Source organism: Rosa chinensis, chromosome 4, assembly GCF_002994745.2.
Source record: "Rosa chinensis cultivar Old Blush chromosome 4, RchiOBHm-V2, whole genome shotgun sequence".
Classification (NCBI taxonomy): Eukaryota; Viridiplantae; Streptophyta; class Magnoliopsida; order Rosales; family Rosaceae; genus Rosa; species Rosa chinensis.
The window spans coordinates 58,467,938-58,486,742 of record NC_037091.1 but is presented as its reverse complement, the minus strand read 5'-3'; the positions used below and the strand labels follow the sequence as shown (position 1 = coordinate 58,486,742).

Sequence of the window (18,805 nt, the reverse complement as noted above, 5' to 3'; positions counted from 1 at the left end):
TGAATGTTATGTTCTTCATTTTGTAGCTTAGCTTGTGATTTATATAATGGATTAGGTTGTGCATTAAATCCAGAAAATCAAAAACATGATGAAAGTGGCAGCAAAATAAGTTTAAAAAAAAAACTAGATTTTTGGGCCTGAAAAGTTTGAAGGACCAGCCTGTTCATTTACTGTCTGGGCCTTTCCGGTCCCTAAGACTGAAAAACTTGATTTGAGCCTTGCCCATTTAATTCAGGCTTAGTCCCAGGCCTTGCTTATATTATGTCGGGCTGGGTCCGTACCGAGGCGTAGACCAAACCATAATTGTAAAGCGCGCCGTTTTCAAAAAGAAATTGTGTGCATAAATCTTCGGTCTCTCATACGATCATACCATTCTTATGTTAATATGTGATGCCCAAAATCGAATGCCACATCGCTGTTACGCAATGCATCAAGTAGATCTAGAGTACGTATAGTTATATAGAGGTTAATGATTTCAGAAGTAACTTTAGTTGACACTTTCGAACGAGGCATTGGATCGTTACGCGTAATATCAGAACGCAACCAACCCATTCATTACCTTTGAGGGAGTCTTGAAGACTAGGGGCCATGGTTAAACTCTGACATGAAGTACAAACCCTTTAATCTTGAACAAACCTAATAAATGAGCTCCATACCAGAACCTTAAGCTTCCCTCAAGTTCATGGTTCATTGATTCTGAGCCAACAAGAAACAGCTAGCTAGTAACTGTATGTAGTACACTCATCTTGACTGAGTTTTCACGAGCAACTTCCGTCTAATCTTTCAGGTTGAAACGACTTGGCCCAGTTGACTAAAAGCCCTATGTTTGTAAAAGTATGCAACTGATTAGAACACAAAGTCCAAATCAATCCCTCTCAGAAATGAGAATAAGTAACCCTGAAGAAACCATCATTTGAAAAGGCAGGTGATAATTGCTTTCAATTCTAATAGGGATAGACTGATAGCTAGCTAGTAGCTAGCTAGCAAGGTATGAAACCCAAGTGCCAAGTAGGGTCGACCATAGAGAAATTTGTGGCATTTCTAAATTTCCGGCAACAACGCTAAAAATTGATAAGTAATTCACGGTAGGACATAGTAATTCAAAGTGTGTTTGTGCAGCATGTATGGCTTAGGGCACATGCATGGCTCTGTACAAAAGCAAAAGGAATTGAACGAATGCCTCGTGTTCAGATTGAAGCTCATACCTCCTCAAGAAAAAGGCAGAACGTGAAAGTGCCTAGCCATCTACCTAAACTCCTAAAGATACGAAATGGCTTTTGAAATTTTGTTCTTTTGTAGCTTAGATTCATCATTATATATTATATGCTCCCTTAAAAGTTCTTAGCGTCCGACAAGGAGATCATTGGCAGTTGTATCTTGTATGTATCCAGGGCCCTGGAGTCCCACAAGTTAAGCTAAGCTAGGTCATATATAGTCTGGGAGTACAATCCATAGTTCACATCTCAGTTATGTGAACATTAAACACAGATGCATGCATATATCAAATCAAGCTAGCTAGCTAGCTACCTAATTTTGTACTGGACTTTGGCTTATGATAAGAGGTGGCCAATGTTGGATTTAGAATATTTTGAGAGGTGAGAAAACAACTGGCCGGTTATGTAGTCTACTTCTTTCGGCACTTCCTAGAGCAGCTTGCTACCACTTCTTTTTAACTGATAACCGAGTTTGTTGAGATTTTTTTTTTCAACCAACGTACGTATCAGAAGATAATCCAAGTTGCAAATGAGGAAATTTTCGTCTAGTGAGGCGATTGCCCTTGTTGCTTAACCTATATGATTAACATGGGGCAGCTGATATATCTAATTACCAATTGAATTCCAAAAGTATAAAAGAATCTGAAAGGTTAGATAGCATCAAATGCAACAATATATATGATATATATTGTTGAAACATCAACTCCCACTTCATTAATAAACGTGTAAGATAATGGTGGCAATGCAAAACCCACGCAGAGATGATACTTGATTGGTTGTAATTGAAGGTCATTTTCCAACCCAAGCTACCCATATATATGTTTCACTTAAAGGTCACAATATATATTACAAGAAAAAGACTGCCTATCTTCTCTACCATTTGTCATTGATCAATTAGATGCAACCATATATATAGTTGAAGCACGCAATCACTTAGAAATGGGAATCTCATGCTTTGAGAAACCATATTGATTCCTTGGTACCGGGATTTCTTTCAGGAAGCTAATTACTAATCAAAATGCTTCATTTTGTCATATTTTGAAGGCGTGCTATATTTAACTATCCCAATTCAACTTAATTGGATCATGGTGACTAGGAACTGAGACGATAGTACTTAAACTCTCATTCATCACTTGTTTTAAGTGGAGGGTGACTCTGCCTAATATGCATACTTATATATACCTGGTGACTAATTATAGAGACTGAGAGAAGAGAATTGATTTGTGGAGTGAAGTGGATGTCCAAATCGGTTTCATGCCATTGATGAAGCTTAAAAATTTTGGGACCGAGTTCGAAGATAATATATAATTGCTTGTGGCAAATGAAGTACACCAAATTGCTTTTTTGGTTATATACTTAATTGGAAAAGCTCTAAATTAAGAAGAATGAACCCTTTTCAAGTGCATATAAGTTTCTCAAATCTAGGATTGTATATTCTTGCACACCTTAGTTACTACCCTTTATTTTCTTCAGACCACCTCAACTTTCATGCCAAAACTACTATCCAACATTGTAAAGGAAAACCCTGAATTATCAAATCCATGTTTTGCTTAGTTGTACTTGTATAATATAACCTCGATTGTTAATTCTCCGCTATCAATTTTTTTTTTCCGTGTCGTAAGAAATTATAATAAAGATTTTACGGATCTTACTGAATCAAAGATTGAATACCACCTCAATCATTTTAACTAATTTTCCTCGAGCAATAAGTAAGATACACATGAATAGTATGGTGCATGCATTTTAAAGTTAACTAATCTTCTCCCCAAGTTCCCATAATCAAGTTAATTATCACCAAATAAAAATTAATTTTTAGGTGCTCATGGTGCAAAAAGCACCGAATTTGTGATATTTTCCTCGAGCAATAAGTCAGATACACATGAATAATATGGTGCATGCATTTTAAAGTTAACTAATCTTCTCCCCAAGTTCCCATAATCAAGTTAATTATCACCAAATAAAAATTAATTTTTAGGTGCTCATGGTGCAAAAAGCACCGACTTTGTGATACATTATTCTGAACTGTCAAAATTTTGCACCAAAAAAGGGTACCAATTTTGCATAAGATGGCTTGCTTGGCATGCATTATCTTTTGCTTTTGTGCAAACACGCAAAGCTTAATCTGGTTTTACCCACAAGACAATACAATTAAGACTAACCCTAGCTCGCTACTACTTGTTTATATATCTCAGCACAACTCGATCACTACTCTATTTGTTTTGCATAATTAGTTGCAACCAATTATCCTCCAATATCAAAACCTTAGAAGCCTCGTTAACTATTAATTAATCTCTTAAATATTAACAATAGGGGACATTGAAAATAGTACGTCTGTACGTGTTTGACTTTAACCTAAGGAAGCCGCGTTTATTTCGGCTAGTTTAACTATCCAATCAAACCAGTACTGATTTAGAGAGATCTCCATCAGTTGCAGCTGAGTGGTCATACATTTCAATCACCACCAAGTCGATCATCAAGATGATCTATCAAGAGTGATTGATGAAAAAGGGCACCAACTGATCAAACATCAATCGGTTTTAGTCGGAGTTTTTCGTTCGAAAGCTCATGAAATAATAGATGACATTTCTGTATAAAATAACAAAGCTGAATTATTTTTCTGCAATAATTTGTATCAGTTTATTTGGAATCATACACAGTTCACAAACTTGTCTTTTGCCAAGCATTGAAGAACATCTTGGTTTCATGCTAAGGAAAATTCTACAATATGTTAACGTATGACATGCATACGATTGTCTTAAAGTGGTAAAATGAGTCATCAAAATAGTAATATTAGTCCTAAAAGTGGTAACATGAGTCCTTAAAGTGGTAAAATTTCTTAGTTACGACATTAGTCCTCAAGTGGTAAAATGAGTCATTAAAGTGGTAAAATGAGTCTTCAAAATAGTAAAAATAGTTGATGTATGAGAAACATTAATATACCATAGTCTTACCCTCATGCTAAAGCATATAGTTGGCAAGCTTTCATGTCTAAGACAAAACAGACTCAAGGGGGCATCGATCATGTATATAAAGGAGAAAGACACTACTCAAAACCAGAAAGTAGTACTCCTTCAAAACATCGAAGAGTTCCTAAATAATTTTTCAAGATATATATATATATATATATATATACATATATATATGGATTAAATTCAGTTTACTCCCCTGAACTTTAGGCCTAAAATTAGATTGGTCTCTCTTTCTGAAAATCGATTACAATGGTCCATATACTCTCAAATGACATCACCCGAGTCTAAAATTTAAATTTGGCTCGAAACATGACGTCAGCTGCTGAGTGGGAGCAGACATGGGGGCCCACAATGAGGACAAAATGGACATTTCAAATTTTTCTAATTTTTTCTCTCTTTTTTAAATAATTTTTTTCTCTATATTCTCTCTCTCTCTCTCTCTCTCTCTCTCTCTCTCTCTCTCTCTCTCTCTCTCTCTCTCTCTCTCTCTCTCTCTCTCTCTCTCTCTCTCTCTCCCAGATGCGTCGATCCGCCGTCAGGATCGCTGCCGCCTCCCCCTCTCTACGAGCACCCCGTCTGACACATCGCCGCTTCCCATCCAATACAACTTCCTGCTCCTCTATATCAACGAACTCTTTACTATTCTTTGCAATCTTCTGCTTTACATACCCAACATCTTTCCTACGCTCCACATGGAACGTAAACTCTTTCCCACAATTAGTTCGAACATTAATCTCTTGAAGATTAGACAGCCTAAGAACCAAATGCATCACATTCCCATCCGACACTCCATATTCCCTCAGTATCGAATTGCTCCGAGCCAGTTCCCTCCCTCCTAGCTTCTGCTTCTTATAATCCCTTATATGTCTGAATCCTAAGCTTCACAGACTCAATCGAATCCGATTCCAACACACTCGGTTAGTGACCACCTAGATTCAAACACCCAGATGATCAATCCCAAACCCGAGATTAGAATTTACAATCTATACACTAAAAACTAGAAAAGCCCCAAACTGCAACACTCCCCCTTTCCCCTGATCAAAAGGGAACAACTTACCCGATCCAAACCCTAGGAATTCATCGCGATCAAAATTGCAATCATAAATCAAATTATCACTAACTGATCAACAAAGACGGCGATCGATCCTTACCCAGGAGGGAGAACCTAAAGCTGAATTGCGATTCGGTTGTAGCAGCGACTAGGTTTTTTTTTTTTTAGGGCTCGGCGGGGACGGAGTTGAGGTGGGAATTGAGAAGGAGGGAAGGGAGGGTTGGGTCAGAGCCGGACCAAGTGAGGCTAGGGGACAGCGGATCAGAGCATCTGGGTGAGAGAGAGAGAGAGAGAGAGAGAGAGATCGGGGAGAGAGAGGGAGAGAGCAGATTGGGGGGAGAGAGAGAATATAGAGAAAAAATTATAAAAAAAAAGAGAGAAAAAAATAGAAAAATTAGAAATGTCCATTTTGACCTCATTGTGGCCCCCCATGTCGGCTCCAACTCAGCAGCTTACGTCATGTTTCGAGCTAAAATCAAATTTGGGACTCAGGTAATGTCATTTGAGAGTATATGGATCATCGTAATTGATTTTCAGAAAGAGTGACCAATCTGATTTTAGGCATATATACACATACACATTTACACACACACAGAGAGAAAGGTCTAACAAATTCAGAGGACTTCAGTTAGATTGGCAGGTGTGAACTTCATCAAGATTTTATATAATGAATCATAGCTTATTACTTTAAACTCTATTGCTCACTCGAGTAGTCAACACCAGATTGATTCGCATGAGATCTATCTCATACCCGTCCTTTACTTTACTAATGGAATAAATTAATGTTCACATTTTAAAAGTGGTTTGCAGTATATATATGACTATATTCAATATGCTAAACAACCAGAATCTGATAGTAGACAACAAAAACAAATAATTCAGACTACGTATCCTGGTTCCTTCTTTATTTTGTCATAATGGAGAGTATCGCACTTATATCATGATCCATTGATCCTCGATACTTTTGATATACTGTGATCTTAATTAACGGACCTAACCCAGTACAATTCAAACTAATCCAAAGAGTTTAAAAGTTAACGTAGGGCTCGAGCTAATATTCAAACCACTTTAGTTGTTCCTTCTTTTGTTATAATCAAATGGAATGGACACCTGATCGATATTTGCCTTAACTATTTTCTTTATCATCCCTGGCCATTCAGACTAATTATCTCGAGGTTTACATGCCATTGAGGTTTACATGCCATTGATTCAAAAGTCGCGTAGCATGACCATTTGGATGTTCTGTAACCCAAAATTCCAACAAGGAAAAGGACTATCATCATTTGGAATTGGAATAGAGGATGCCGCAAAAGATCTTCAATTTTCACATTGGTTTTTACACCTTTCCAAGAATCAGAGTGAAAAGCAATAGTTGGAAAACGATTATTCCTTTTCATTTCCCCCCGTACACAATAATCAAACGCTTCATGTACTACCTATTGTTACTTGAGTCATGACTAGGTATTCGGTACGTTAGGTACACATTAAAAACACATTGCCGACGATTTGTTAGACCCTAAATTTTCAGGTCCCACCTCCATCATTCTAACTTGTAAAATGGGATTCCAGGTTTCAAACTTCAAAAGATTTAGTCATGTCAAGAATGCGATTCAAGCTCAGAACCTCGAATGTACGTAGAAAATGCTTACTCTTACTAGAATCACACAGACGAGGAAAACAAAAAAACAAAAATGAAGAGGGTTAGGTACTCAAAAATGTATGCCTCTGAAATTACTTTCTTAAAAATGAAATAAATAAATAAAATTGGAAAATGTACAAGATCTGACTACTAAAATAAACATTACGTTCCCAGCTGCATCTAATAATGGAGACAAAGTTTTTCTCTCTCATGCCGGAGGAGCGGAGTCAGAGGCTGAGTTGCAAGTCCAAGCCCAGCCCATCGTCCAAACAGGGCCCACCATCCCCCTTAGTGAACCTACTCAACGATGGCCCGTCAGCTCTTCCATGGGCCCGGTGGCCCTGCTGCACTTGCGGCCCCATCATCGTCAATGCCGACTCCCCTCCGCCGCCTCCGCCGTAGGCAAAGCTCCCTCCGCCCCTCCCATTACCCGACGCCGCTGGAAACACGCAGCCGTGCGACACCTGGAACGGCGTCGCGGCGCGAGGCACGTAAACCCACGACGGGGACGCCGGAGACGTGGACGGAACCATCACGGACCCCGGCGGAGCCAGCAGGTGGTGCGGCGGCGCGAAGGCGGAGATTATGGGGTTCCGAGCGTAAGAAACGGCGGCGTTTCGGCTGGCCTGGAGCTGGGCCCGCTTGAGCTGCTGCCTCTCCTTCTTGTGAGCGTTTTGGTGGCCGCCGAGCGCTTGAGAGTTGGCGAATTCTCGGCAGCAGTACTGGCACTCGTACTTCCGGTCGCCGGCGGTGGAAAATCCGCCGGATTCCGGCGATCCGGATGGAGTGGTCTTGGCGGAGTCGAGCACAACGGCTTCGTCGACGTCGTCTTGGTGCTGGTTGACATTGAAGCCAAAGAGCTTCAAGCGCGTGGTGGTTGGAGAAGTAGCAGCACTACTAGTATTATTAGAGGTATTGATTGGTCTGATTTGATATTGGAGCTCTCTTTCTGCAGCCTCTGCCATCTTAGAAACACAGAGAGCTTCAGATGAGGGAAGAGAAAAGAGGGGAGAGAGAGAGAGAGAGAGAGAGAAGGGAAGGGGAGAGAAGAAATAACTCAAATGAGGGATGTAGTGGAGTTGTTGCATGTGTTGGTGTATTTATATATATAATTTAGAGAGAGAGAAAGAGGGAGGGAGGGAGATCTCTCTAGCTAATTGACTGACTTCTTTGATGATGATGATGTGTGTATACTATGGATGTGTATGCATGTTTGCTACAGAGAGAGAGAGAGAGAGAGAGATGGTTGCGGTTGCGGACATCCCAAGAGTGGGAGAAAGTGAGAGTTGTTGCAATACTGTAAATATTAGGGAAACACAGGACCCGAGAAACACACTCGGGGCCCCAAACCCAGATTTCACTTGTCTTGCGCGCTCTTGCTTTGCCCTATTCGATCTCAGCCTGCATGTCAAATTTCAGGAATGCCCTTTGATCAACATGAGGAGGCTTTCTTCCAAATCAGATTATTGGATTAGAAAATAGGTACCGTAAATGCATTGTTTATGTTTTTTTTGGAGGGTTTGTCATTTCTGAGTGGAGAAGAATGTGATGCATGTGATGCGCGCTGAGCATGGAACTAGTGTGTTGTTTAATTTTGAATTGGAATTAGATAGAATAAGAATTAGAATTATGATTGGGTTTGTCTTCCAGGGGCTTAGCTTGTTAATTTGTAATATTTATTGGGTGTACCAAGCAAGCACTAAGCAAAGCATCTGCGCTAGTTAACTACTAGCCAACAAGATTTGATTAGTTTTCATTTTCGTGAACTGGACGGTTTGGTGTTGGGCAGCATCAGAGACTGATATGAGCCTTTCAATTAGAGGACTAAAACCTCATCATCATTCTCATTAGTCAATAACAAAGAGAAATTAGGTTAGAAAAGTCTGAGCAAGTACTTGTATCTGGGCCAGCCGGTGGCTTAATTGCTTTCGATTAATCATGGAAACTTTGAGGGAAGATGGCCAATACCAGGGCTGAGAGAATCTGTTTGATCAAATTTAGAAACCTTTGGCTAAAGAATCATCTATCACTCACTGTACTACCTCTACTTCAAGGCTCATTAGTCGACACGTTATAGCTAGGTCCCATCGTAGCTAATGAACAAAGTACGTGCCCTCATATGTTTCTCTAGCTCGTACTACGTATATGTTAGATTTGTCTCATATATGAACAATTTCAGTAGGAATTTCCGAATTTGTGTGGTTGTGGTTGTGAAACACGTATAGCTTGCACTTTAGAATTTGAATATGTAAATAGTACAAATTTGAAAATTTTTTTGTTTTTAAGAAAATTATAAAAGAAAAAAGAATGTAATATTCATTGGAGCTAGGTTTCATTGACATTTATTTGAAATTTTTTTATTTTAAAGAAAAAAAATATAATATCATTGTCTACATTTCATTGACGTTTAGTTGACATGCAATCGAGTGTCAGATATGTGAAAACAAGTGTTTTAGTTTTATAACGTAATTTTAAATGCATAGTGTTCTATTTTATAAATAAGTAAAGGAAAATGATTTGTGGCCTCAATGAGGCCTAAGATTTGTGACCTCAATCTTAGGTGTCATGCCATGTCATCTACACAAATCACTTATTTGTCAAATCATGCCACGTAATTCTTGAGAAAAAGACCATCTTATCCTTCCAAAATCTAATGACTCTAAATTATTTTGGTTTTCTACCTCAAAAATTATTTTGGCTTTCTTCTAAAAAAAATGGTTTTCTTTCATTTCTTTTTCATTACAGTCATGCTTAGATTTAGATAACAATTTTTTTTTCTTCAATCAAGAGTAGAAAAAATTTCATGAAATTCAGTCAATAGATTTGCACGTACATTCGATTAACAGATTTGTATAACACATGTATATGAATTCAACCTTTATTGGGTTCCTGCAAATTTTGAAAATATAATGTGAAAAATACATATTCATATAACTGTATTTATTCTTTTGTTCATTGTTTTCTCTTTATGTAGCTAGGGTTTAAAAGTTAGATCTGAATTTATTATTTTTTGTTTGTCTTTCCCTTATATTTAGATTGTAGATGTTAATTAATGGTTGCTAACGTGTAATTTTTTCTTACCTCTTAATTTAGACATAAGTATTTCCCAAATTCAATTTACTAATGCTATATTTTTGTGGATAAATTAATCAATATTTGGAAAGAAAAGTTAACGTCTATTTCTTGACACATAATTCAATATATTAATACCATTTGGGAAGAAAAATTAAATGATAAAATTTAATTAAATGAAGAAAAATATTGATCAAAGAATCTGTAGACATATCCCTTAAATTAATATATAATTAATAGCTAATATTTTTTTTTCACCTAATTAAATTCATTAATGTAATTGATTCACCTCCTAACATCTAAAAGGAAATGTAAAAGGGTAAAGTTGGTGTTGAAATAGTATGATGTGGCAAGATATATTATATGGAATTGAAAATAAATTTTTATTTACTTACATGGCATGACACCTAGGATTTGAGGCCACAAATCTTAGGCCTTATTGAGGCCCTATATCATTGCCCATAAGTAAATACATTTGTACTTCTCGATCGTTTGATTTATAAAGCAGGGTTTTGATAATTTTACATTCAGTAAAATTTAATTTTTGAATAAACAGTTGTTGAATATCTCTAGCCACTATTTTAGTGTACTCTTTTCTTCTCTTTATGGTAATAAATAGTTGATTTGCAAAACAAATAGAAAATGAATTAGCCACATGGTATGGTAAGATTGATCGAGCGGCCTAGTATGAAACCTCTATGTTTAGTGTTTAAGTATCAATTCCCACTAGTTTGTGGCCAGCAGGTTTGAGGGGCATTCGGGTTCATGCATTTGCTGTGGGAGATTAATCTGGCGTTGCTTGGATAATCTTGTAAATCTCAGTTTAAATACTGACAGAATGAGTGTGTTACTAACTTGCTAATATAATCGATGTAACTTACTCGCAGACAAAAACAAAGAAATGAATAGAGATTATTCAGAGCACCGCCGTGTACTTGCACCAACATAAATGAATGGTTAGATTGCATTAAATACACTTTTTGTTTATTAAAAATAAAGTTGATAATAAATATCAAGGGTTGAGATTATTTTATAAGGGTTGGATCACTTACACCGTCGGTGCATAGAATAATTTTCATCAATTAATACACACACCAATGTTTTTGATTGAGTAGAAACTAATTAAAGAGAGATTACAGATTTCAAAACGTGGGTACATACGTAATCTCACAAGTAGTTTAAAGCTCAGTTGCAGTGGTGGAACGAGACCCTAGGAAATGAAGCTACATTAAACCCAACTATTTTCTTTGTTTCCCTGACCCCAACTGCTCCTTCAACTGCTAGAGAAAAGAAGCCTAGAAATTTAAAAATACCCAAAACTTGGAACATTCAATTCACTTCTTCAGTGTCTCCATCTCCAATACCTTGCACTTCCAGTTTTACCCTCACAGTGATCTGCTAGATGGCTCTGGAATCTGGAGCTCAAACCTCAGGAGCCGACACCACCCACCAATAGAATTGAGATTTTTCTGAGGAAAGTCAAAACCTCCATGCATGCAAATCTTTCATGGCTGGCTCTCTCGGTCGGGGAGGCCCCAGATCTATTACCGTCAAGCTTCCAACTCAGTTTGCATGGCCAAGGTGTCACCATCGTAATTATCTTCCATATCTAGCTACAGATACGCATGGCCTCCACAATTCCAAACGTTTAGCTTCAACAAATTTTAAAGCAGTAGCAGTAGAAGTAGTACCGGTAATGATGGCAGTTCTGTGATTAAAGTCAACATGGGAAGCTCTCAACTCAAGCTAAGCTTTAGCTAGCTAAGTCTAAAGTGTTCGATCAGGTGTGTCTTGTTCGGTCCTACCATTACGTGTTGATGATGAGTGGTTAGATTAATTAATCGACGTTTAATTTAGCTAGGGATGTTTGCGTGATTGACGTTGAAATCCACATTAATCAAATGGATGAATGATTTACTTTCTCAGGAAGAGATCTCTGCGAATCTTACTAACTACGAGAGAAAGAGAGAGAGAGAAGAAGAAACAGAAGTGATCGCATTTGGCTTCGTAATCTCCCACTTCCAATAGATTTAAATTAGTTTAATCAAATTGTTTTCGAAAAGCTCTTTTCTTTAGCCTCTGGTTAACCCTAAGTCTTCATCAAAACTCCAAATCTGACCCACCCTGTCTCCTCTTTCTCATCTGTTTCTTTCTGTTCGCTAAATAGTCAAAATTTTCCCAATCCTAAAAATCTACTCGATCGGATCCCCCATCATCACGTGGATCATCACATTTGGAGACTCAAAGCTTGCAAACTTTTCGACCGTTTGATTTGGTAATTAATCATCATTACTTCCATATACAAATTAACTAAGCTTAATTTTAAACATGACATATCTATGTTAGGTAAACAAAAGTCAAGCTGTCGATCATAGTTATTTCATCACATGAGTTTTCTTCAATTTCCCCCCCCCTTTTTTTTTACCCATCAATTATGGAATGGTACGTTGTGACTTGTGAACTGTCTCTATACTATCAGTATGTTCAAGCTCTATGTACAATTTGTGACCTGGTATATTTTTCTTTTCTTTCAGGTTTCGTACCACTAAATTTTCTGCAAACAAGATAGTGCTATTAGTACTTCCTTACTATTCATATATCCCTTTTATATTAATGAAAACTAGTGACTTCATAAAACAAAAAATTTTAAGCTGATCGGACTTATATCCGTTGAACCACCAATATGAAAGTTAATTAGACTTCTATTAAAACAAAAGAAATTGCTGCCTAAATAATTGTGTGGTTCAGATTATTTTTTTACACTGTAAATAAATACATAGTTACTATTCATTTACTGAGATGGTTATTCAGCATTTCAAAGTTTATATATTTAATCATACAATAACACTCATGTACCGTTACCCTTAGGCCTCTTTTGGGTTCGCAGAAGAGAAATTAATTCCCTTGTCTTTCCCATGGGGAAGGGAAACTAAAGTTCCTGTCAGGTTTCCTTTCCTCTGTTTGGTAAAGCAGGGAAAGTATTCAGGAAAAACCATTTGATTTCTCTTCCGGTGTTTGATTGGTGCAGGAAATAAAAGTAAAAATATATCAATGTTTCAATAATATCCTTGTATTTTAATGTATTTTAAAATAAAAACATCATAAAAATTGAAAAGTACACTAATTTTTTATGCAATAGAGGGTATTGTTGTCCAAAATTTTTGTAATAAATGTTGGGAAATGGAAAGGGAAAATCAATCCCATGGGGTCTGAGTGGAATGATTTTTCTCCCTACTTTCTCCTCTGTCAAAAAAATATTTCCGGAGTTTGTGGTTACCAAACAAAGAAAATTAATGATTTTCATTTTTTGAATTCTCAATTCTACGAATCAAACGAGACCTTAATTCATAACTAACTAAAATGTTGTCTCAATTCATATAAAAAGTTCCTAACATGGAACATAGATGAGTTCTTGGGGTCAGGAATAATAATTCACGAGGCACATAGATTTAGGACTTGGGATTACAGATCTCTCTGCAGTAACTAGTTTGAAATGATGGATTATATACTAATTTAATCCTCTTAACCTAACAACGTACCTTATTTGCTGTCTTAATTGGATCCAATGATTTTGATCTCAGGGTCTTTATCTTGACTATTAGGGGAGCAAGGTAGGCAAAGGCAAGCTAATCAGCTACTATATACATGGGGGCATGGGGCTCATTTCATGGAGTTGTCCAACTCAAAAAGAGAAAAAGAAAAATGTAGGTATTGAAGTGATCGATCTTCTCGATCATGTCTATGTGTGTACCATAAAGGTTGAAGAGTTCATATAAGCTTGTTAGTTGGGAAACAGTATGTGGTCGCTGAATAAATTAAACTCTGTACTTGGTGAATTGTCTCCCTCTCAGGTTTTTCTATTTACTTTTTCTTATTTAGAGGAAATTAAGTTATTAATTTTACAATAAAAATAGCTTCCTTAAATCAATGTTCTAGCCAAAATTAGGTAGATTTCACATTTTTTGTTACCTTAAATTATTCTTCAAATTTTTTTTTTAAACTATTATAATTCAAGACAACATTATCTTCTATATATAAGAGCATCAGTAACACTTTAGGTGTACAAAAATATTGAATATTTTTGAGCCAAACCCACTTCGCGCTTGTTGAATAGTTGAAGTCTCACTTGTAATAGTAAAACCTACAGACCATACTCACGCACTATTGTCATATGAGCAAAAATTTATGAAAATTTTATTTAGAAATGTCAATAAATTAAGTGTATTCATTCACCGATTTTCACTAAAAAAAAAATATTTGTTTGGTTAAGGGGAGTGGGTAACTACCAAAACTAGCATCCAATCGACTCCAAAATATATAGACTTGGATATAAAAGTCGAAACATGGATCAAACATGCTGCCCAAGAGGGAGAGAAAACTAGAGCAATGGCTTCAAAATCCTTAGATATATAGATAGAGGTATTTATGTTGAATGTTGTAACACGGGTGACATGAGCACAAGGTCTTTTCCACTGATGGAGGGTTACGCATGTGAGGCTGCGCCTCATTGGTTCCTCACTATTTGAACCAACTCCAGTAGGACCTGAACCGCACTTTGTGGGACTCACATCCATACCAAGTCGAGGACTCGATGAAAAAGGCGAGGGTTTATAATTGTGCGTCCAATCAGATAGAGCTTCTTCTAGAGTAGCTGCTTAACCCTTTTGATTAATTAACAACTGTCTGATTAATTAACCTTTCATTCTCTATAGTCTCTAGCTTGTTGTAATGGTTTCCACCCCATCTCGGTATAAAACCACTTATTTTAGGGCCTTAATCATGCTTTCTTTACTTTCCTAGTTGATTGAACTTTGAAGTGATGCCAATATTATCGTCTTAAGATTTCCCAAATCCCCATTATGGCCCACCAAGTGGTGCTTAATTATTGGTTGAAGATAATCAAACCCAATATATTATGTATTTGGGACATGATCCTCCTTGCTATATGATCATGTTAGAACTCCATTAACTTTCTAATCTCCTTTTGTTTCTTTTGGCAATCCATTACTTTTGGAAGGATCCAAAAAAAATGTGTTAGATCCAAGCTTTGGTTTGGTTTTTCAAGTTGGAAATCCCTTTTTGTGGATATGTTTAAAGGAATTTTTTTTTAAAATTAGGGCAACAAAATCACAAACAATATGGGGGTGACTCAATGAGTCCCTCCATGTATTCTGAGTGACACTACCTACTTCTTTCTCCCCAATTAACAATTAGGACGTAGGGCTTGGGTGGAGTTAGCTTTAAGTCATGTGAAGTGACCCTTTCTCTTTCTCCCTCCCTCTCTCTCAATTATTTAACTAAACATACCCCATTATCAATCTAAACTTAATTAGAGCTACTAATTAGATCACAGTCTAGAATGTTTATATATAAACAAAGGTATTAAGTTCTAAAAATAAACAATTGGAAGTCCGTGAAGTGAGTTTTGGAGTAGTAGTGGGACTTTGGTCAATCAATGGGACAAAATAAATGTGCTTAGCTTTGCTAAATCAAGGGAGAGAGAGAGAGAGAGAAAGACACATTGACGACTAAACACAACCCAAATAACATGTAACCCAAAAACAACATACATAAGCTAGCAGCTGGTAGACACCTGCACATGATATGACACAAAGAATGCATTTGAAAACTCTAATATTAGATTCCGCACAATCACAGCTGGTGACACAAGTTCAACGCCACTAGAGGGTTTTACCAAGTCTTGATTGCCACCTTGTTCATCTGACCACTACTCTTAATCTATTTTTCCTCCCAAGTTCCAACCCTCTCTGAATTACGGTAACGTATTGACATATCGAGAATACCAGTTGAATTCTAACAAGTAATAGTAATATAGCGATACATTGAGATGACAAGCTTCATACAACGCATGATTTTAGAACTCATTATATTTTAATGGGATAATTCCACACATGATCACTTAATTATGACTCATTCGACACTTTGGTTACTGAAGTTTTAAATATATCACTTTTATCACTCAACTATTACATTATTAATCACCCAAAGAGTATTTTTTATAATTTTTTTAATGAAAAAAAATTATAAAAGTGACTTAAGTGATTGATAATGTAATAGTTAAGTGACCAAAGTGATATATTTGAAACTTCAGTGACCAAAGTGTTGAATAAGTCATAGTTGAGTAACCATTTGTGAAATTTTCTCTATTATAATAGCATATCAATACATGTAATCAAAAAAATAACATCTCAATACATTGAGAGCCAGACCTAAAACCATATGTATATATATATATATTATGAATTACATTTTTTTATCAAATTTTGAAAAATTATAAAAGAAAAATTGCACCGTGATTTTTTTGGTTCTGTTAGTTCGAGAAGTGTTTAAAAATCATTACTTAAGTATAAAAAAATGAGATTTTGGTCAAAAATTATGTGCTATAGTCTCGAAACTTTAAGTATAAATCATGGTCTTGGAGAAAAAATTATTATTTATTTATTTTATGCTTAGTGGTTTTGAAATCTAGTTTTTAAAAGGAGTTTGAGAACAAGGATAGTATGAGAGGAAAAATCCTAGCCTCCCCAGTCTCCCAACGAGCTTTCAACACTTAGAGAATTCTAGTTCGTCCGGCGGCGCGTCCTTGGGATGTCGTCATCGAATGGGCATCTAGGCGGCGTCCCTTGATGTCGTACAACTGTTCCTAGGCTGTGCATGCTTCATGGTTCTTTAGACTTGGCTGAGACTGGTCTCCATGGCCGCGGTCTAGCTTCGTTGGGTCAAGGAGGACGACAATGTTGTGGGTTAGATGAAGGCGGAGTGGGCGACATGATTCGTTATTGATGGTGGCTGTAGGGGTGGTCAGGAGGTAGCCAATTGCTTCTGGATCCGAGGTTGATGGTGATTTCATCGCTTTGCTTTGGATTGGTCGATGATGGTGGGCACTCACGGAGTGGTTACCATATTTGGTCATCGGCGTTGGTGGTTTCGTTGTTACCAGAGGTGACAGAGAGGGTGCAGCGCACTAGAACTGCTCGTTGTCGGGATTCCACTCGGGCTCATGTGGTTGGGCTTGGTTCATGGGTCTTGCTCTTAGACCTGTGGTCTTGTTAGTCTTTTTTTGTCACGCCCCTGATTTTTAATACAAATAAAAATCGATATACAACCCCATAATTATATATACGTGATCGTTCAGCCATCAATATCAGATACCTAGAAACTTTTCCCTTTCAACTTAATACATATCGATGCCCTGAATCCACTATGTACATATTGACCCGCTCTGTAGAGTCATATATTACATATGCTTACGAATTAAATTGCCAACAACAAAATAAAACGTAAATACTCCTCAGAGCTTACTACAACAGAAGTCTAAATAACAGTAAGATTACATAATTGACTTCCTATTGTTAAGCTGCAAGTATGCTACCCCAACTTCAGCCACAATTATTCTAACCTACAGGATTAACCCCTACACCGTTTGAATAGTGCACGGGTTGCCATACAACAAACCTAGTAAGCTTTTGCAAGCCCATATGAGTAACTCAAAATCAGCAACAGAAATACATGATCATATATAAATTCAGCATTCAAAATCATGATCATAGTCCAAAACAAAACCTTCAAATAATGTGTTGAAATCATATTTGATGCTCAAAAGCGGATTTCCAAATCACAATATCCAAAGTCATGGCAATGCAACTTAAGGAAGTAACTCACTCAAAAAATAAGGAAAACAACTCACACTTTGATTCCTTAAAACAGGAAATAAGGAAAATAACTCACACTTTAATTTCCTTTCAAATCGAAATAAAAGAAAACAACTTACACCTTAGTTTCTTTTAAAACGAAACATAGAAAACAATTCACACTTTGATTTCTATCAATCGTACCATAGAAAACAACTCACACTTGATTTCTATCAAATCGTTAATAAAGAAAACAACTTGCACCTTGTTACCTTAAAAACCGTTAATAAGGAAAGCAACTCACATATTGTTCCCTAAAAACACGTAATCTCATGAGTTAGAAATAACCTTGTCCCGTTACCCCATGAATCACAATTGTGGCAGACAGACTAGAGCTCTAATTGAATTCGTAACCACTCGTCCGGCCAAAGACGTAATTACCTGATATTCCACCCAAGGTCATAGACCTTCATTCTTATAACTTTTCAGTCCCTTGGAATAAAACATTAAAAAAGTCGCACATGACTCAAAATGTTACACAAATCTCAACGATTTTCAAAACAATCGAAATCAACATTTCCATAATCATTGTTTTCCGAAAAGCCATAACACAAAACAATAAAAGAGCATAATCATGCATATCGTTTTCATACAAAAATCTCAATGCTTTTAAAAACAAATCGAATCAACAATTCCAAAATCATTTGTTTTCTGAAAAGCCATAACACAAATCCACTAAAACATATATATTTCAAGTAAATATATATATTTATATATATATTTCACATAAATATATATATATATATATACACACACACGTAGTCATCCTCTCAGGAATGCCTACTAATACCAACTATAGTTTGCAGTTAATAAATAACTCTCAAAACGATAAGGGTATTCCGTTTGTAAATGAACCTTATGAGATTACTCACCTCTGAATCCCGCTGCGTCTTCACACACAAATCGAGAGAAGCACAAATCGCCACAATCCACTCCACGCACCTGGAGCTAAGTCTGGTTCGGCCTAGATCGTACTAGATCAAACTTGCAAGATCGGCCAATCGTTGCCGTCTGATCAAGCTCTAGATTCACTGTGCACCACTGATCTTCAACCCTTGATCTTCCACTCCACACACAAAATCTTCCTTCAAGGTGGGTATGAGGATGATCAAGAGGAAGAGGAGATTCCAAAACTGAGAAGGATCGAC

The 18,805-nt window shown here is 36.8% G+C and overlaps 1 protein-coding gene across 1 annotated transcript; it reads right to left on the bottom strand.

Annotated features, from left to right (window-relative positions):
• Positions 1-6,940: 6,940 nt before the first annotated feature.
• On the bottom strand, positions 6,941-8,101 carry LOC112198437 (zinc finger protein GIS3). The gene has a single exon (XM_024339561.2). The coding sequence runs from the start codon at positions 7,959-7,961 to the stop codon at positions 7,101-7,103; it is 861 nt and encodes a 286-aa protein (XP_024195329.2). The 5' UTR covers positions 7,962-8,101; the 3' UTR covers positions 6,941-7,100.
• Positions 8,102-18,805: the final 10,704 nt, after the last annotated feature.